The sequence below is a fragment of the Phragmites australis genome, chromosome 3 (assembly GCF_958298935.1).
Source record: "Phragmites australis chromosome 3, lpPhrAust1.1, whole genome shotgun sequence".
NCBI classification, from domain to species: Eukaryota; Viridiplantae; Streptophyta; class Magnoliopsida; order Poales; family Poaceae; genus Phragmites; species Phragmites australis.
Window position 1 is genome coordinate 11,065,691 of NC_084923.1, and position 17,007 is coordinate 11,082,697.

At 42.6% G+C, this 17,007-nt stretch overlaps 2 protein-coding genes across 3 annotated transcripts; one reads left to right on the forward strand and one right to left on the reverse strand.

The window, feature by feature from the left end:
• Positions 1 to 7,779: 7,779 nt before the first annotated feature.
• LOC133912106 (eukaryotic translation initiation factor NCBP-like) lies at positions 7,780 to 11,274 on the reverse strand. The gene is made up of 6 exons (XM_062354689.1): positions 11,035 to 11,274; positions 10,735 to 10,827; positions 10,548 to 10,652; positions 10,345 to 10,422; positions 8,172 to 8,291; positions 7,780 to 8,093 (listed from the first exon to the last, which is right to left on the reverse strand). Exons 1-6 carry the CDS (start codon positions 11,203 to 11,205, stop codon positions 7,962 to 7,964), a joined length of 699 nt encoding a protein of 232 aa, XP_062210673.1. The 5' UTR covers positions 11,206 to 11,274; the 3' UTR covers positions 7,780 to 7,961.
• Positions 11,275 to 13,609: 2,335 nt separating this feature from the next.
• Positions 13,610 to 16,818, forward strand: LOC133912107 (uncharacterized). Of its 2 annotated transcripts, XR_009908759.1 has the most exons (3): positions 13,610 to 14,560; positions 14,696 to 14,843; positions 16,708 to 16,818. XR_009908759.1 is itself a non-coding variant. In XM_062354690.1 (2 exons), exons 1-2 carry the CDS (start codon positions 13,907 to 13,909, stop codon positions 14,780 to 14,782), a joined length of 741 nt encoding a protein of 246 aa, XP_062210674.1. In that variant the 5' UTR covers positions 13,611 to 13,906; the 3' UTR covers positions 14,783 to 15,019. The 2 variants fall into 2 exon arrangements, 1 of the variants encoding a protein (XP_062210674.1); XM_062354690.1 differs by lacking the exon at positions 16,708 to 16,818 and having other exon boundaries at positions 13,611 to 14,560; positions 14,696 to 15,019.
• The last annotated feature ends 189 nt before the right edge of the window (positions 16,819 to 17,007 follow it).

Here is a 17,007-nt window from a genome sequence, read left to right on the forward strand (position 1 = left end):
AGACGTCATGACTGGAAAGACGTCATCATTTCTTCTGGATGAAGTGACCGGGGGTGGAAAATACGTCACACGCCCGGTCACATGTCACCATAAATGCCTTGGCAACGGGCGCCGTGAAGAGGGCCCACCGGGCAACCGCAGAGCAACCCGGCGTGTTCACCCTGTCTTGTTCCCCTGCCACAGCAGTGCGGCAGACGAAAAGCCTTGATCCTCACGACGTTATCCCGAGATAAGCCGGATGGCACGGGACGGGACCTGTGCAATTAATGACCCCACGCCTCTCTGCCAAAATATGGCAGGAACTGACGCTGCGGCGGGAGCAGTTGAAGGTGTCAGGCCACGCACGCTCATTAAACGCGGCCTCGGACCTCTGACTGGTGACACCTCATCGGTGGGCCCCTCGAGGGCCTTTCTGGGTCGTCGGGGCACCGAGTGCTCAGGGGGTATTGTTCACATCCCCGAGCACTCTCTTCCGAGAATGCCTATCCTTGTCTTCGGGGTGCCGGGTGCTCGGGGGTACTGTTCACCTCCCCGAGCACTTTCTCCCGAGCACTCCTGCACGAACCTTGGAGAACCGAGTGCTCGGGGGCTGCCACGTGCAGCCCCGAGCACTCTCTCCCGAGCACTCTTACACGAACCCTCGGGGAACCGAGTGCTCGGGGGCTGCAGCACGCAGCCCCGAGCACTCTCTCCCGGAACTTAGCTCTCCTGAACGTCAGGGGACTAGGGTGCTCGGGGGTGACCGCACACCACCCAGAGCACTTTCTTCCCGGCACTTAGATTCCGTGGATCATCGGGGAACTAGGGGACTCGGGGGCCGCCGACTGTGGCCCCGAGCACCTTCTCCCGGGACTTGAACTTTTCTCATCTTACAAGAAAGACCTCGCAGGATGGCGCCATGTGGCGGGTGGCTGGCCTGGCCTCGGGATTCGGGGACCCCTGTTTCCTGATACACCGACACGGTCCCCCCACCGTTTTTCTTCCCCTTCTTTCTCCTCCTCTCCCTCAATCGTTCTACCTCGCATTGCTTGCCCGCTCAGCTCCGCCTTCCCACGCCACCCGACTCCCTCGTTCGCCTCCATCTCCCCTAACGCATGACAACCACTGCCACCTTGACCGTAGCGTCCCCCTCTCCAGCGCGGCTTGTAGTTGCTGCTTCGCTCTGCCCAGACGTGGCAACCCATCCGTCGATGACGACAGTGGTGACGACCGTGCACGCATCCATCCACGATGGCATAATCGAGAGCCTCCCAAGAGGGCAGCAACGAGCTGGAGAGCGATGGCAAGGGGCATAGCTTCCCTCATTGCCACTACCCACCCCTCCCCGTTCAAAATCATCGTCGATCCCCATCTCCTCACCTTTTTCCAGCGCGTCGCCCAACCGTCGCTATCGTCCCTAACCTACCTCCCATCCACACTATCGCGTCTTCCTCGGCTGCCGCCACCACTTCCTCCCCCCCCCCCACCTCCCCACTCCTCTTCACATTGCCTCCTCCTCCTTCCACCGTCAATGCCGACACATCTAGGTCTAGGGGCATTGGTGAGGGGGAGCAGTGGTCAAGGTCTAACATTTCACCAGCTAGCTATGGCAAACCACTAAAAGACTTAGGCGTGAAACCTGCATACACAATGGATATTTGATTATCATTATCGCCTCCGTGCATGAACACCATGAAAGCGCCGCTGGAAGAAGGAAAGTTCATCCAGAGACGACAAAGGAGTCTGAAAGCACTTGGTGTCGACTAGAGGGGGGTGAATAGTAGTTTTTGAAAATTAAAACTCTGCACCGGATTAGACAGTGTCCAAAGACTCCGGCTCAATCCGGATACTCCAGGTTCCAGAGTATCCGAGTTCACCCGGATTATCCGGACTATACATGAACTTAAAATCAAAGTAAATTTAAGTAAGTCTAATATAGTCTACGAGTTACCACAGTCTATATAAGATGTATATGCTCCTTTCAACAATAACCTGCACTCAAATACTCGCAAGCAACAATATTGAGGCAAATCCTCAAATAACAATTTGAACGAGTAAAGTGCAAAAAAGTAAATGGAGACACGATTTGCTCCCGAAGTTCGGCCACCTCAAAAAGAAATGCCTACATCTCCGTTGAGGAGCTCACAAAGAGCCGGATCTTTTTCAATCCTATCATCAACCAAGCGACCACAAAGATCGAGCTAGGGTTCTTACTCAATTTACGAATAATGCAAACTTTCTGTGGTACTCTACAATGATTAGGTGCTCTACGGGTGACCTCTTGCCGTCTAGAAGCACGGAGCTTCAAGAGTAAAGAACACAAATCGTAACTTGGCAAGAACTCAAAATGCTCAAAGGTTTGCTTGTTGCTCTCTTGCTCTAAATCTCATTCTCCAAACCCTAACTCTCAAATCTTGCAAAGATCAAGCACTAGAGGGGTTTGTGAAGGCTATTGAATGCTCTTGAGGGTGTTAGTTCATAGGTAGCTCATCATCATTGAATGGAGGGGGTGAAGAGGTATTTATACTCTTTAAAAAAACTAGTCGTTACTGTGTTTTTCATACAGACTCGGAGTATCCAAGTTCACCTAGAGACTCCGAGTAGCACAGAAACACACATACCTAACATGTCAGAACTTGCCGTCACACTTGAGAAAAACCGGCCAAAACACTAGTTTGGAGGATGCCCGGAAAGCCCGAAAGCATAAGGACCCGGAGACTCCGGACCAACTCGGAGACTTCGGCTTTAGCACCCTCGGCTGATAGAGACTCTTTCTCGGAGTCTCGCTCAGAGACTCCAGGACACTAACAACATCTAGAGTATCCGGGTTAACCCGGAGACTCCGAGCTCAGACTTTGAAGCGAGATAGAGACTCTCTCACTGAGTCTCACTTAGAGACTCTGTTACACTTACACAATCAAAGACATTCTCTCGGAGCTTCACTCGGAGACTCTGGAGCACTTAACAGATTCCAGAGTTTCCGGACTAACCCAGAGACTCCAGCCTCACACAACTCTACCCTTTTCCCCAGTGTTCATGAGTGATTGTGTCTCTCAAAATTTAATTTTAACAAGATACTTTGAGCACTGAGGTACTAGCAAGGCTGAAAAATGCATCCCTTATTATAGTACGACATTCATAAACTCAAATTCAAAATTAAAATAAATTGAACCCTATGAGTTTCTTCATGCCGCTTCTCTTTTCTTTTTAAGGGACGTCGACTTCTTTTAACATTTTTTAATGGAACTAAAACATGTTTATAAAATCGATAAACTCATTAGTCCCTTAATCATTTGTCATCAATTAACTAAAACCTATAAGAAGTCTAGATGCACTTTCAGAGTCAAAATTTGTTGACATTTTAATTATTTTCTAAACAATATATAGTTTACTTGCTTTCCGTAATTTTACAGTTAAGACATAAGTTTGTCCGTGTGATTTTAGTCTACAGTGGTCCATGTTGTGTGTACAGTTTTCAGTACGAATGAAATAATAATCTCATTGCTTTTTACAGCAGGATATGAGAATGTTGTTGCCTCTTGAAAGACAGTGAAGTTCGACCAATTTCCACAATGATTTGTGAGGTCAATAAATTTGCAATCGCTGCAATAGTTTGGGAAATGTAGGTTGAAGCTGATGTAGAACACGAGAAGTTTGTTGAAACCATTGACCGGCAGGTGAGCGGTTGTAAATGACTAATCATTTTCCAAAGAGAAGCAAAAACTGCTTTCATACAGCTATGATTGTGGCAATTTCCATTTTAGATAAAATGAGTATAAACATTACTGCAACATTATCAATTCTCACTTGCAGACATTTTTCTTTTCAGTTCCTTGCTCCTTATCATGCTACATTGATATATGAACCCAACTATGATTTATCTTGGTCATAATGTTTCAGGATCATTGATATGTCACCTTGATTGCGGTGGCAACAGTACAACCAAAATCAATGCGTTTAGCTTCAGAGAACAGAGGTATTCAAAGTTTATAGTCGCGGTAAAACTTTTCATATCTCACTCAAGTGCTCAAGTCAAATAATAATATACTAGATTTGAAATAAGCAAGGATTGGTGGGCCTGCATTATCAACTATTAGCCTGATACAGTGCTCCTTAAATTAATAGCTAATGTTCTAACTCCGTGTAACAGTACCTTAGCCTGAGAGTGGCTACCATTGCATATACTATAATTCAACACTTGACTTTGTAACTTTATTATCCATCCTTGTAGGCACTAATATTTTTTGCTTAGTAGATACTAGGTTTTATCCAATCGAATGTTATTATTATATATAGTTTTCTCAATAATGATTGGAAATTATTAATTAATGTTGTGATCTAATTACGCTTCCGTATGATGCAAAGTTCTAAAGTTTAAGAAGTTGTTATACCACTAGGTACTGACTATTTTACCATTTCGTTGCTATCATTAGAATCAATTTTAGTGTCACTGGCCTCACTGTGCAGCTGAGTTGAGTTGCTATGTAAAGAGCAAACAGAGGAGATTGCCCATTCATTGTTCATTGCTCGGACTTTGTCTAGATTCAGTAGAATTTTGGCTTGAACTTTTTCTACATGCTTCAGCAGGCGAAGAATAACTTCATTTGTGCCTTTTCAATGAAAATCATCTTAGGGCATATGTGGAACCAGCGAAATGGGGAAATCTTCGGGAACTAAACCCCAAGTTTTGACAGCTCAAAGCAAGGATTCAGAAATGACTTTAAGTCGATTACTACACATTTGCTCCCGTCGTTTGTAAATAACTCCCTGTTTATTTAATAACATATATCTTTCTGTGGGTAACTCCCACACAGTTCTTGGTCAAAAATTATAATGAATTTGCGATTGATTCTTGAATCAGGCATGGCACAGTAAATTAATTGTTTGGTAACTCAAGGGAGTTTGCCTTCGTGTTTGTGTATCTTGCATATGCTATATTGAGTGGGTAGCCGAAGTGCCAAGTGTACATCTGTGTCTCATTTTCAGTAGAGAAAGCTTTGTTTGATACTCTGTAGAAGACTTGTTGCATCCTTGTAAGTCATGGATGTTATCATTTGCTCCTCCCTACTATATTGCAAGGGTGGGTCCCTTGTGCAAGGGTGGGTATGATCTATGTTTCTCATGCGAAGGGTAAGTAAAACTTCCTTGCAAGCAAAATAATTTCGTTCTTTTGCTGTGCAAATTAATTATGAGCATTTCAATAAAAGCTCATACTCTTGTATCGTTCAAATTTTAGGTGGAAATATTCTTTTTGGATGCGACAATGCATAAATAATTATTGGCCCACTAAGACAATTTTGCAATCTGGACTCCATTATACTAAGGTATTTATTCTCAAGCATTGTTAAAAACTCGTATGAAACATTGCTACATGTTTTTATCAGTCCTAGATTTAAACCAGGTAGTCATGTATACATAACAGAATCATTAACTTTTGAGCAAACATAACATGGAAAATTCTTTCATTTTGAAATCATGCAAAATAGCTCAGCGTGTCATCAGGTATCTAGCTTATGCTTCATCGTTTTTCCCTAATTTAAATAAGGATCATGAGTCGAACAATAATGATTAAAGCTTTACATTGTAGACAATTTTTTTACATATTAGATACATGTCACAAGATATTCATAGAATATGTGATAAAATCTGAAATGGTAAGATAGAAAATGTGCTAAAACCTGATGTTCAAATATAACTCTCTTTATTCCTTTCTTTTTTCATCGTTCACATCATTGAGCTTCAATAAAGTATGGTAGCTGGTTGAAATAAATAAGCAAATAACCAATATTACTTTAATATACTGAATAGCAGTGCAGCCGGTGATTGCAAGAATGGCGACATCCATGACAGTGATGTCCTGTGGATATTGCCCCTAGGAGTAGTTCTAAGCTTAGAAACACATGTATAAGTGCTAGCAAAGGCGCTGAAATTGACAGAGATGGACTGGAGTCAAAATAGTGGTTGGTTCAGACAGATTTGAGTTTTTATGCATTATGAATTTACATCTTGTGATATCTCAGTTTGTCCTAGAGAATTTAATAGAGTAGCAGATTGTTTAGCTATTTATGGTGCATCTATAGTTTCCTCTAGCTCGTATGAACAGATGAGCCACTTACCAGATTTTGTATCTGAAATTGTATTTGACTATTTGCCTCGATCCGTGATTTAATGGAATCATGTGTTCCTAAAAAAAAGCTTACTAAATTACATCAAAACCAATTGAGAAGTTTATCACCTTTGGTTTACGAAGTTGCAATGGTGAGCTAAAGAAGAAACTGGACACATCCACGTGTAGGCAAAGATGAAGGCATCCTTTCACATGACACAAGAAGGAGGCTCAACCCGCGTACGACGGTGGCGGCAGAGGTCGTACTTGAGCAAATAAGAGGGAAATTTGTTGCATCAATTCCAAATTGGCCTCTGCACGAGCCTGTAGTGACCGAAGAAGTGAACATGGGTCTTCTATCACAGTTGCAATTTATATATCATATAATTTAATGGTTCCTCGATAAGATTTGAACAGCATGATAGAACCCCTGGAGGCCTACGATAAATATCAACAGATAAGAGAAGCACCGCAACGCCGCGCGTTGTTTCTAGTGCAAAGGCTGAAAGGCGGGTGGATATCGTGGAGGTACGCGAGGCCGCGACCGGGACTAGGCGTGTGAGAGAGGTCCGAGAGAGAGACTCATCAGCGTAGGTGGCGAAACAGGTCGAGGTGTTTAGATGGAGTTGGGCTAGTTTATGGGCCATTAGGGGTTCGTTTGGTTCGGTAGAGAGGACCAGCCGGGAGATCACGATCCAATTTTTTGATGTTTGGTTGCTGCATGATGTGGACGGGATGATTAGCATTGAAACATATTCTCTCAGATTTTTAGATGAATTGATCCAACCGACATTGTCAGATCGAGCCATCCAGGTTGACCTAGTCCGTACGTTCATCCGTATACATCTTCGTGATTTTTTTAACTCTAGATTTTATTTCAAAGTATAAAAGTGGTTCAAAAATTCTAAACTTTTTATAAGTAAACTAAGGTTGCTAAGAGCTTATTTTAATTGGTTTGATTAAAAAGCATAAGCCAATATTAATTAATTTTTTTTAAAAAACTTACTTTTGTGACTTATTCTATCCACTCTAATTGCAACAACCAAAAAAAAATTAACTAACTCATTCTATCACTCTCATTCCACTAAGAAAAAAAAAACCTAGTTTATCATATCATCCAAACCAAACAAAAAATTAAATCATCCCATCCAGAAAAAATATAGATAAATATATCACATCTAACTTCGTCCTCCAACCAAATACACCTAATGGATTGGGCTGCAGTATATGGGATCGAAGCATTTCGGACCATCTGAATCTTTTGTGAGTCTGAACCCCAAGAATAATGGTCCACATCTGAACATTGGTAAATTCGAATTCCTACGAGATGGAATAGTGACATTATCCGATCATGTGGGGAAGCTTCTTACCTTCATGCATGAACTAAATCCTGAAACCTTGAACTGAGACTGAACTTAAGAATCAAATTCAAACGGAATCCTCAAAAAAATTCCTACATCAACCCACGTCTTTCAGAGAGGCCTACTCTGCTCTTCCAAACAGGCATGTTCTGGAGGTAGATCCTACCTCAAACCCCATTTTTTGTCAGTCCGCATCTCTCATGCTTCAACCGCTACTCCGCACCAATCAATTCAAATATCATCTTGGCTACTACCATGCATGCTATATTTCCCGGACAGAACCTAAAATGCAAAGCCTAAAGAATCACTTCAACGCAATAGCGAAACCTAATCGACCACAAAAGGATGGTAGAAAATATAAGTATGATCCGGCATTAGTCTAGTACATTGCATTACAGATAGTCTGCATGCTTAGTACATAACGAGTCTATTTCCTTAAGAACTGAGGTTGAACAGTCAGAACTGGAAATTCACTGTGAAATAGTTCGGAAGCAGGAAAGAGCTCACGGTGGAGCTTATCCTCTCAGCCAGGTGTTCCTGTAGGATGAGTTGTCTCGCCGCGAAGCATCATGTGGTTTGTACTCCATCAGATAGCTGTGTGGCAGCTTGAGATGCCTCTTAATCGAATCTCTCAAAGTCATCACACCCTGCAAGGCACAAGAACATGACTCAGTAACAAGAGCATCATATCAAAGAAGCATCAAGCGCTGTCACAATTCACAAACCTGATGGTCTGATGCGTTCCGATTCCAGACACTTAGAATGTCTTCATTGAAACGAACACTGAGCACCACACCACAAACATCATTGCTATAATCAAGTTGGTCGCCGACTAGCACCAGCACCTGGAGATTATAAATGCATAGGCAACTAGAATTAAAATTCAAGAAATCATCCAAGTGCACTGCCAGTTTAATCCAGAAAACATATTTGAACAGTCAGGAATCATGCTTGAGGCATAGGAAAGAAGAATCCATAACAAGACTGTAAGTGATTGAATGGAATCACATAACCCTCCCTTTGAAACAGCACATTAGTTCTGGTAACTTTTACATAGCAATGGCTGACAGCACGCAATTATGCATTAATGCAACCTTGAAAGAACCTTTTAGCCAACATAAATCATTCCCGTGATCAATTCTGGAGGCGAAAGAAAACTAAATTTGAACAAAACATGTAAAAATGTACAGATGAAAGCAGGAAATAGCCAATTGAAGATAAATGGCTTATTGGACAAATGTTCTCTTATTTTATATTTTTAATGAACCTAACAAACAGTTTTGAGTGTGCACAATGGTTCTAAAAAAATCTTCTTGATGGGATCGAACCCATCTAATATATATCTAAATGGATGAATAGACCACATCTAAATAGCATGAAAAGCAAGCATGGTATCCTGGAAGTGGAATAAGGATCCCTGAATGGCAGCCCAAACAACACAACAAAGGCATGTCCACGGGTGAGTGACATAACCGTTGTGCGAACAAACAGCATGGCACCTTTGCTAGTAACTAAAAAAATCAGTGCTCAAAGCATCAAATAAATGCGCATGCTGGAAGACAATATTGATGTCAGATGTAGCCTGAAGGTAGCATATGAGGTAAAAGTAAAAACTTGAAAAGTAAATTTATTATAACAATGCTTCAACAAACACATTATGCACAGCCGAACCATTGAATCAACAAAGAGATTTCGTTTAGGGACGAAACTAAGTAGTAAACACTGCCCATGAAAGTAATCGACTCAATCAAATTTAGGGCAAGGACTTTTTACTATTTCAAACCACAATTGTACTCCAAATCAAATTTATATTGCTTGCAAGCAAGCCCACCCATAAAACGTATAGGTAAGCAGGCAACTGTAACTGCAGGAAATTTTGGAAGTCTGCCGATTCATTTCTGAATTGGTATGAATCGGTTTTATGCTGAAACACTTGCTTCATTGCATGAAAACAAATCATAATAATGGTAATTACAAAAATATAAAAATACTACTATCAGGCTTGCATCAGTAATAATATACCAGAAACATTACACGCTGTTTAGGCCTGCTCAATTTGAGGACTGTTCATCATGAGATGAACCAGTCATCCCATGATTTTTTTGGCATGACCCTGACCCACATTTCCAATTGGCATTGTGGTCACAGGGAATGGTATAGGCCAACCCATTCCATTGCGCAAACCAAAGAGTATGATAAGTAGGTTCAGAGTTTCGCCAAATGATCTTGATTGGCTTATGGGATGGAATGGGTGGTCCGTTGCCATGGCATTTCATATGGCCATAGTGCCAATTGAAGATTGGTCATGCCATAAAATGTTGGACTCGGATCTTGCGAGAGGTGGGTTGATAAAACACACACTGGAAACATGAATTTTTCTCGCTGCCAACATGTTTATTCAAACACTCAAAAACCTATAACTGCTAACCTGCTTCTAACAAATTACATCAGATGAAGCACATTCGGTGCTTCCATCCGACGAAGCACATTCGGTGCTTTTCTTGTTGTCAGCAGCTTCTGAAGTTTATTCCAACATCTAAAAGCCTACAGCTTCTGATGACCTCTAAAAGGATGAAACTCATCCGAGCTTACATCCGGTGCATACTGCACATCTTACCAGGGGAGTCACCACATATTTATAGGCTAGCAACCGGACTGCTGCAGACACAGTATGACGGCTTGCTACAGTACGGATGTACTGTTCCTACAGTACCAGATATACTTCTGCTACAGCATCCATTGGATGGTACCATGATCGACAAACCCGTAATAAATGAGATCTTTGTTCACATCAAACAGGCCTATGTGACATTGTATAGTCCTCCTTCATGAGGCTCGGGAAATGGACGCTTTATTATCACCTGAAAACACAAATACAAACAGTACAGGTTTACTTACCAAATCCTCCCAGAAACGACCAGAAACAGCCTTCTTGAACCGTATTATCCACTTGCCACCATTCTGATTTGCAGGATCCTGTCCATTCAAAAACCATTAACCACTAGAAACATCAACAGACCATTAACCACTAGAAACATGGACAGACATAACAATACACTAAACACAGCCACGAAAAACACCACGACAATTCTAAGGAATACCTCCCAAAGGGGCCGGATGCCCTCCTTGAAGAGATGAAGGTCAGCAGGGCTCGGCAAGGAGGACGGGCGCGCGAGGTGGCAGTAGCAAATCCAGAACGACTCGACCTGAAGGCATCCAAAAGGCACCGGCAATCAGCTGCACTGGAATAATGAATCCCCCACAACAGACCATCGGGCTGAGATATACAGTGCTGAAATCGACGATCTTCTTGATGTTGTCCTCGTACGACTGCGACCTCGCCCCAGGCGTCCGGCGCGTGTACCAGAGCACGAGCTTGCGCTGCGGACGCACGGCAAAGAGCAAAGGAATACAAGTCACATCCACTTCCACGATCTCAACTACCAATCCAATCTACCATGCGCTGGGAATTGCACTGAAATCAAAATACCCCTTTTTCGAATAGGGAGTCGGGGATGGAACTTATGAACGCAAAAGAGATGGTTTTAGCTGAGGGGCGCGCTAGATCTAGCGGGGGCGGGGTCTTACCCTGAGGGGGTGGAGTCCGGCCTCGAGCTCGCGGTTGCGGCGCTCGGTCTCATCGGCATCTGCCTCGTCCTCCTCAGTGGCGGCGGCGGCGGCGGGTGCGTCGTCCTTCCGCGCGTGCGGTAGCTGCTGCTCCTCCTGCTCGGCCTCCTTTTTCTCCGCCGTCGGCTCCATGGCGCGCCCTTATGCGGCGATTTGGTCGGCTGGGTGTAGCTGGTGTTGGTCAGAACTCAGAACAGAATGAAGGCCCCTTTTTATAAGCTGCGGCTTTAGAGTTTCGCGAAAAAAAAAACTCTGCACGAGGAAATATCTGTGTGTTGAATTTTGATTATTTATTTTTATAATAAATTTTTAGTTTCTTAACATATTAAAAACGAGCTCTCAGTCTATTTTTTTAACTCAGTTTATTTCAATCACAACTAATTTCTTAATCGATTAAAAACCAAAAAAACCAACTTTTGATACCAGAGAAAAACATATTAAAAAAAGCCGAAGCAGTGGAGAGAAAGAGAGACACATAACGAGAAAGGAGTTAAGTGGGACTTTGGCCTTTTGTGCCTTTTGTGATGAACCGTGTGTCACAACGGGCGCTTGCGCTTTTGCCTCCGATTTTTTTATTTTTATATCTTTTAAATAAAAAATTATGAAATGTGTGTTTATTTTAAGTTATTGAAAAATTATTAAAATAGACTATAGTAGTCTTGACTCTAGATGTACCATTTTTTAAAATGGAAGTCTATTTTTATAAAAATCCCTTGCCTCCCTTGATATTTCACGGTGATACGAGCCCTTCTTTTTTTTAAGGCACAAAGGCCTTTTCGTGGCCATTTAACAGGTCTCGAACAAGTAATAAAAAGAGTATTATAATGTCAGTCAATAAATTCCGGAAGAATATGTTTTTTATGGAGGAGATATTGCGCCGATGGGGAATTGTGCATCTAATTTGTGTTCTCTCGTTAGAGAAGTTTCTAACATAAGGTTCGTGCAAGCATGTTTTTCCTGAAGAAACATGAGCTCTGCTCCTACACAACTTAGAGATCTGACTCAAATGAATTGAAATTTCAACGTATAGATTCAACTTTCACTTCTATATGTTCAGCTTTGGACTCGCAGGCACGAGAAAATTAATTCGAATAGCAAATTTGAACTCGAAACATCAACGTAGAGACATGCTTGTTGAGCTTTGAAGTTAAAGAAATTGAAGCATTGAAGAAAATGAATTCAACTAAAAACTCAACCATACAAGAATCTAATGACTTAGATTTTTAGAGTTTAAGTGTGTTCCATCTTTTTTATGGCGATGATGCCACTTTCCAGGCATCGTGTGGCTAGGATTTTCAAGGAGACTACACGTGAGGCTACATAGACGAGAACATGGAATGACACTGATGAGTGACAAGGCAAGGTGAAGAGAAAGGGAGGTAGCGGCGATGACCGATAGGGGTAATGACAAATAAGATGGAGAAGTAAGGAGAAGTGTGTTGTTAGTTGTGAGATAAAAGAGTGGAAGAAAATGTTGATAGATTTGTAGAGGTTTGTCTGATATATGGATATGTTGTCCAATAAAAGAACTTTGATGATTTTGTTTGTTATCCAAAGTTTTGAACCAATGTGACGATTGCAATTAACAACCATGCAAATTAACTCGATGTAGAATTATAATATCTTTTCAACGTGCGAACATCGTTTTCTTTTGTGAACATGAGGTAATACAAGATGTCCTTCCCTAACAAACTCAAGCCTTTTTTTTTTGCAAAAAATGATATGGCTATTGTGTTTCAATGTGTCATTTTGGGATCAATTGACCTCATTAATGAGCGCACTAGTAAGCAATGTGTCGAGACTTGCAAGATAAACTTAAGGCTATTGTATTGCGTATTGCAGTTGCAGCACATCAATCACTAATCCCTTCGACTACAGGACGAAGTCAAGTACGGCACATGCATGCGAAAATCTATTTTTGCACGAAAAAGCTGGCGCTTTAAGGATGTGTTTGCTTTAAGGGATAGGGTGAGTTGGGAGGGGACGATTCTTATTTTTTTGATGTTTGATTTAGAGACAGTAGGGATATGGTTAGTCCTCATAAATAATATTTTTTTAATATGTTGAATGAAACTATCCTCTAAATTGGTGGAATGTAACCATCCACCTTTACTAATCATACTCATTAGTAAAATGATTAGTGATATTAGTATGTTTATATTACTTATTAGTATATATTACTATAAGATTAGAACTTGTAAGGGTTAATATGTTAATTAGTGATAATTAATGAGCTAATTAGAGTATAATTAGAGTTAATTAGCATATTTTATTGTTAATTAGTAATGACTATGGCAAGTGTAACATTAATATATGTTAGTGCAGGTTGATTAGTATATATTAATAATTATTATTTAAAATTAAAAGATACAATTAGTTAAATTATTATCCTTATTCGTTCTCGTTCCTTCAATTAAAAAAAAAACTTATTTTATCCATCTAACCAAACAAAAAAGAGTATCGTCTCATTAAAAACAGAGACCATCCTATCCTATCCTATTCTATCTCTCAATCAAACACATCTTAAGCGTTTTTAGGGCCAGTTCGAAAACCATATAGTAGCCTTCTTAGATCATTTCTTAAGGGTAAATCAGTTTCATTTCGTGCTGAAATTCCAAGGCAGACGTACGCACGCAGTCTCCCACTACGCCCACCGCCCCACTATTTCCCCCACTTCTGGCAAGCTCTGGCACTCAAGCCCCGTGCCTCGCCAAACTTTCCCCTCTTCCTCCTCGCAGTTCCACCACCTGATCTCGCAAATGCCCCAGTAAGCTCCAGAAATCCAAAACCATCGGTCCCCTCACCCACCCATCCACCCCAGGGCGGCGGCACCATGACGACCCGATCCAACGGCGACCACCACGGCAACGGCCACCACAACGGCAACGGCCACCACAACGAGGGGTCCTGGTACCCACAGCGCCGCCCGCACTACGGGTACGGCGGCGGGTCCGCCTCCTTCCGCGGCTGCTGCTGCTGCCTCTTCCTGCTGCTCACCTTCCTGGCGCTCCTCGCCCTGGCGGTCGCGCTCGTCGTCGTGCTCGTGGTGAAGCCCCGCAAGCCGCAGTTCGACCTCAACCAGGTGTCCGTGCAGTACCTCCTCGTCTCCTCGCCGACGTCCCCCGCGGCGTCCCCGGCCGGCGTGCCCCCCGTGGCCCCCGGCGCCGCCTATCTCTCGCTTAACATCACGCTGCTCTTCACCGCCGTGAACCCCAACAAGGTGGGCATTCGGTACGGCGCCACGGCGTTCGACGTCATGTACCACGGGGTGCCGCTCGGGGTGGCGGCGGTGCCCGGGTTCGAGCAGCCCGCACACAGCACCCGGCTGCTCCAGACCCGCGTCATCGTCGACCGCTTCAACGTGCTCCAGGCCGACGCCCAGGACCTCGTCCGCGACGCCGCGATCTACGACCGCGTCGACCTCCGTATCACCGGCGACGTCGGCGCCAAGATCCTCGTGCTCGGCTTCTCCTCTCCCAAGGTCCAGGTGCGTACTCGCCACGGCACCCAACCGCACCCAAAACCAACAACTCTTGTTCGCTTCCGCGCAAGCGTTTGATGCGCGAGTTTTGAGCCTCGTAAGCGGCGAGAGTGATGTGATGTGATGTGTGAGCGACTGCAGGTGTCGGTGGATTGCGCGATCGCCATCAGTCCAAGGAGCCAGTCGCTCAAATACAAGCAGTGCGGCGTGGATGGGCTAAGCGTGTAGGCACCAACCAAGCCACCGCCGCCGCAGCAGCAGCGGAAGCAGAAGCTGTAATCCAGTGGAGGTAAATGAAGTGGATGGCAGGATGGGATCTGCACGTCGATTCTAACCTCTCTAATCTCGGGTCTTGATTCCTTCCTGTACGTGGGGGGTAAATTTTGAGCTCTCACTCTAGAGGATGCTGCTGATTTTGTGAATTACCACTGCTTGCAATTAGTATTCATAAATCACCATTGCTTAGGAGCTAGGGAAGTGGATGAAAAAAGGTGGGAGCAAGCAAGCGACCGAGCGGAATCTGATCTCTTTTCTGCTGCGCTCCTCCTTGTGTGTATGCCTCTGCAGAGGATCCGTGTCCAACGCCATGGCCTTGTCTGGTTACTCTGGTCTCTGGGCATGGGAAGGGGAGAGGTGGGAGGAGTTAGGCTGTGGCCATCGTTGCGTTGCGCGGGTGGTTGGTTTCTCACTTCCATGGTAGTTGTGAGGTCAAAACCGTCAAAGTTTTTACTGCATGCTACTCTGATAATAGGGGCGAAATGGGACGGGAACCTGTAGGGGTGGAAAACGGATAGCGGTAATCCGTACTATCCGATTACGAAAACGTGAATGATTGAGAAAAAAATCCGTATCCGACTATGAAACGGATACTAATATGAATATATCTAGATTTATTTGCAGGACATGGATGCGGATATGGCATCTGAAATATTGTCGAATTCAGATGTGAAAATAGATATTATCCATATCCGTATACAATTTAAAAACCCGTATGGAATATACTTAGTAGACCTATTCTATTCCACTACATCGCCGCTTGACACTTCATTAGTTATATATACCACTAATGGAAGTAGGAATAAATTGTAGTTCATTTTAATGGGCAGTAGCGATTTTTTTACACTTTAGATATATATAATGTCAAATGTCAATATATTATGATTTGTGAATAGGAATGAAAACGGATCGGATAGTTTCCGGTCCATCTAACGGAATTAGAAGCTGCTATTCTTTGGAATCAAAATCAAATATTTTCAGCTTACAATCATCATCGGATAATTTTTGTAATCCACATAGTAGTTTCCGATGGAATCGGATATCCGGAGTGACCGAGTTTGGATATTATCTGAATGATCCATATTGGATACATATGATATAGGCCATGCAAAATAAGAAAAAAGGACAAAAGAAGCCTATGAATCGAATCGTCTCGCGGGCTGGTCTATTTTGAGATAAGAATCCATATAACACTGTGGATTTATTTATTTATATATTTATTTATTTTAAATTTTTTGCATAACGTGTGAAGTTGTGATGAAATAAGTTGTGCTGTTTATTATCTAAGTGTCCACATGATGGATTATATTACTTCAATTATTGCGTAATAACTTAGTATGAATATGTTCTTTATTTTTTAATGGTCTTAGGTACAATTTAAGTGGTCTTTTATGTTGTAGTAAATATTCGTTGTCTGTGTTCTTTTTTGATTCATATTGTTTTGTATTCGTTTTTTATATTATTCGTGATTATATTCGTATCCGAATTATCTGTATTTGTATTCGCTTTTGGCAAAAAAATGTGATTTCAAATACAGTGGAGCCTGGTTCCGATCGATCCCAAGCCGTTTTCATCCCTACTCGTGAGTCCAACAAACAACTAATATATGTGATTCTCTATGTTTAATAGTTGTCATGCTCATATTATATAAATTCATTCTTTGGAAATTATTGTTAAAAGTGTAGGATATTCACATACAACTTAATGGAGTAGATATTCGGATTCGGATTCGAATGATTTGATTCGTATTCACATTCAAAGATATTCGGATTTGTATTTGTATCTATATTAAAATATGAATAAAAATGTGAAAAATGTAATATACTATTCAATTCGTATTGGATTCGATTCCACCCAAGCGTGGATGGTGGAATTAGGCATTGTAAATGCGGACTCCGGAGCGTGGAAGAACCTTTGAACGTCGAGCGCTAGGCGTGACCCGTGTCGTCTACTCGTCTCCAAATGCAGGGTGGATATGCTGCATACTTGTGCAAAACGGATTGCCAAAATCGAATATGGGCATCTAAGAGTTTACTGGATTCAGTTATGGTTTATCATAGGTTTAACATTTCTTCGTCCTGTAAAGTCTTCACGCCTTGAAATCTCCTAAGTGAGCCGGATCGAGGACTTAATACTGCCCTTTTTTTTCTCTCTTTCCACATCTTACTAGTTGCTGT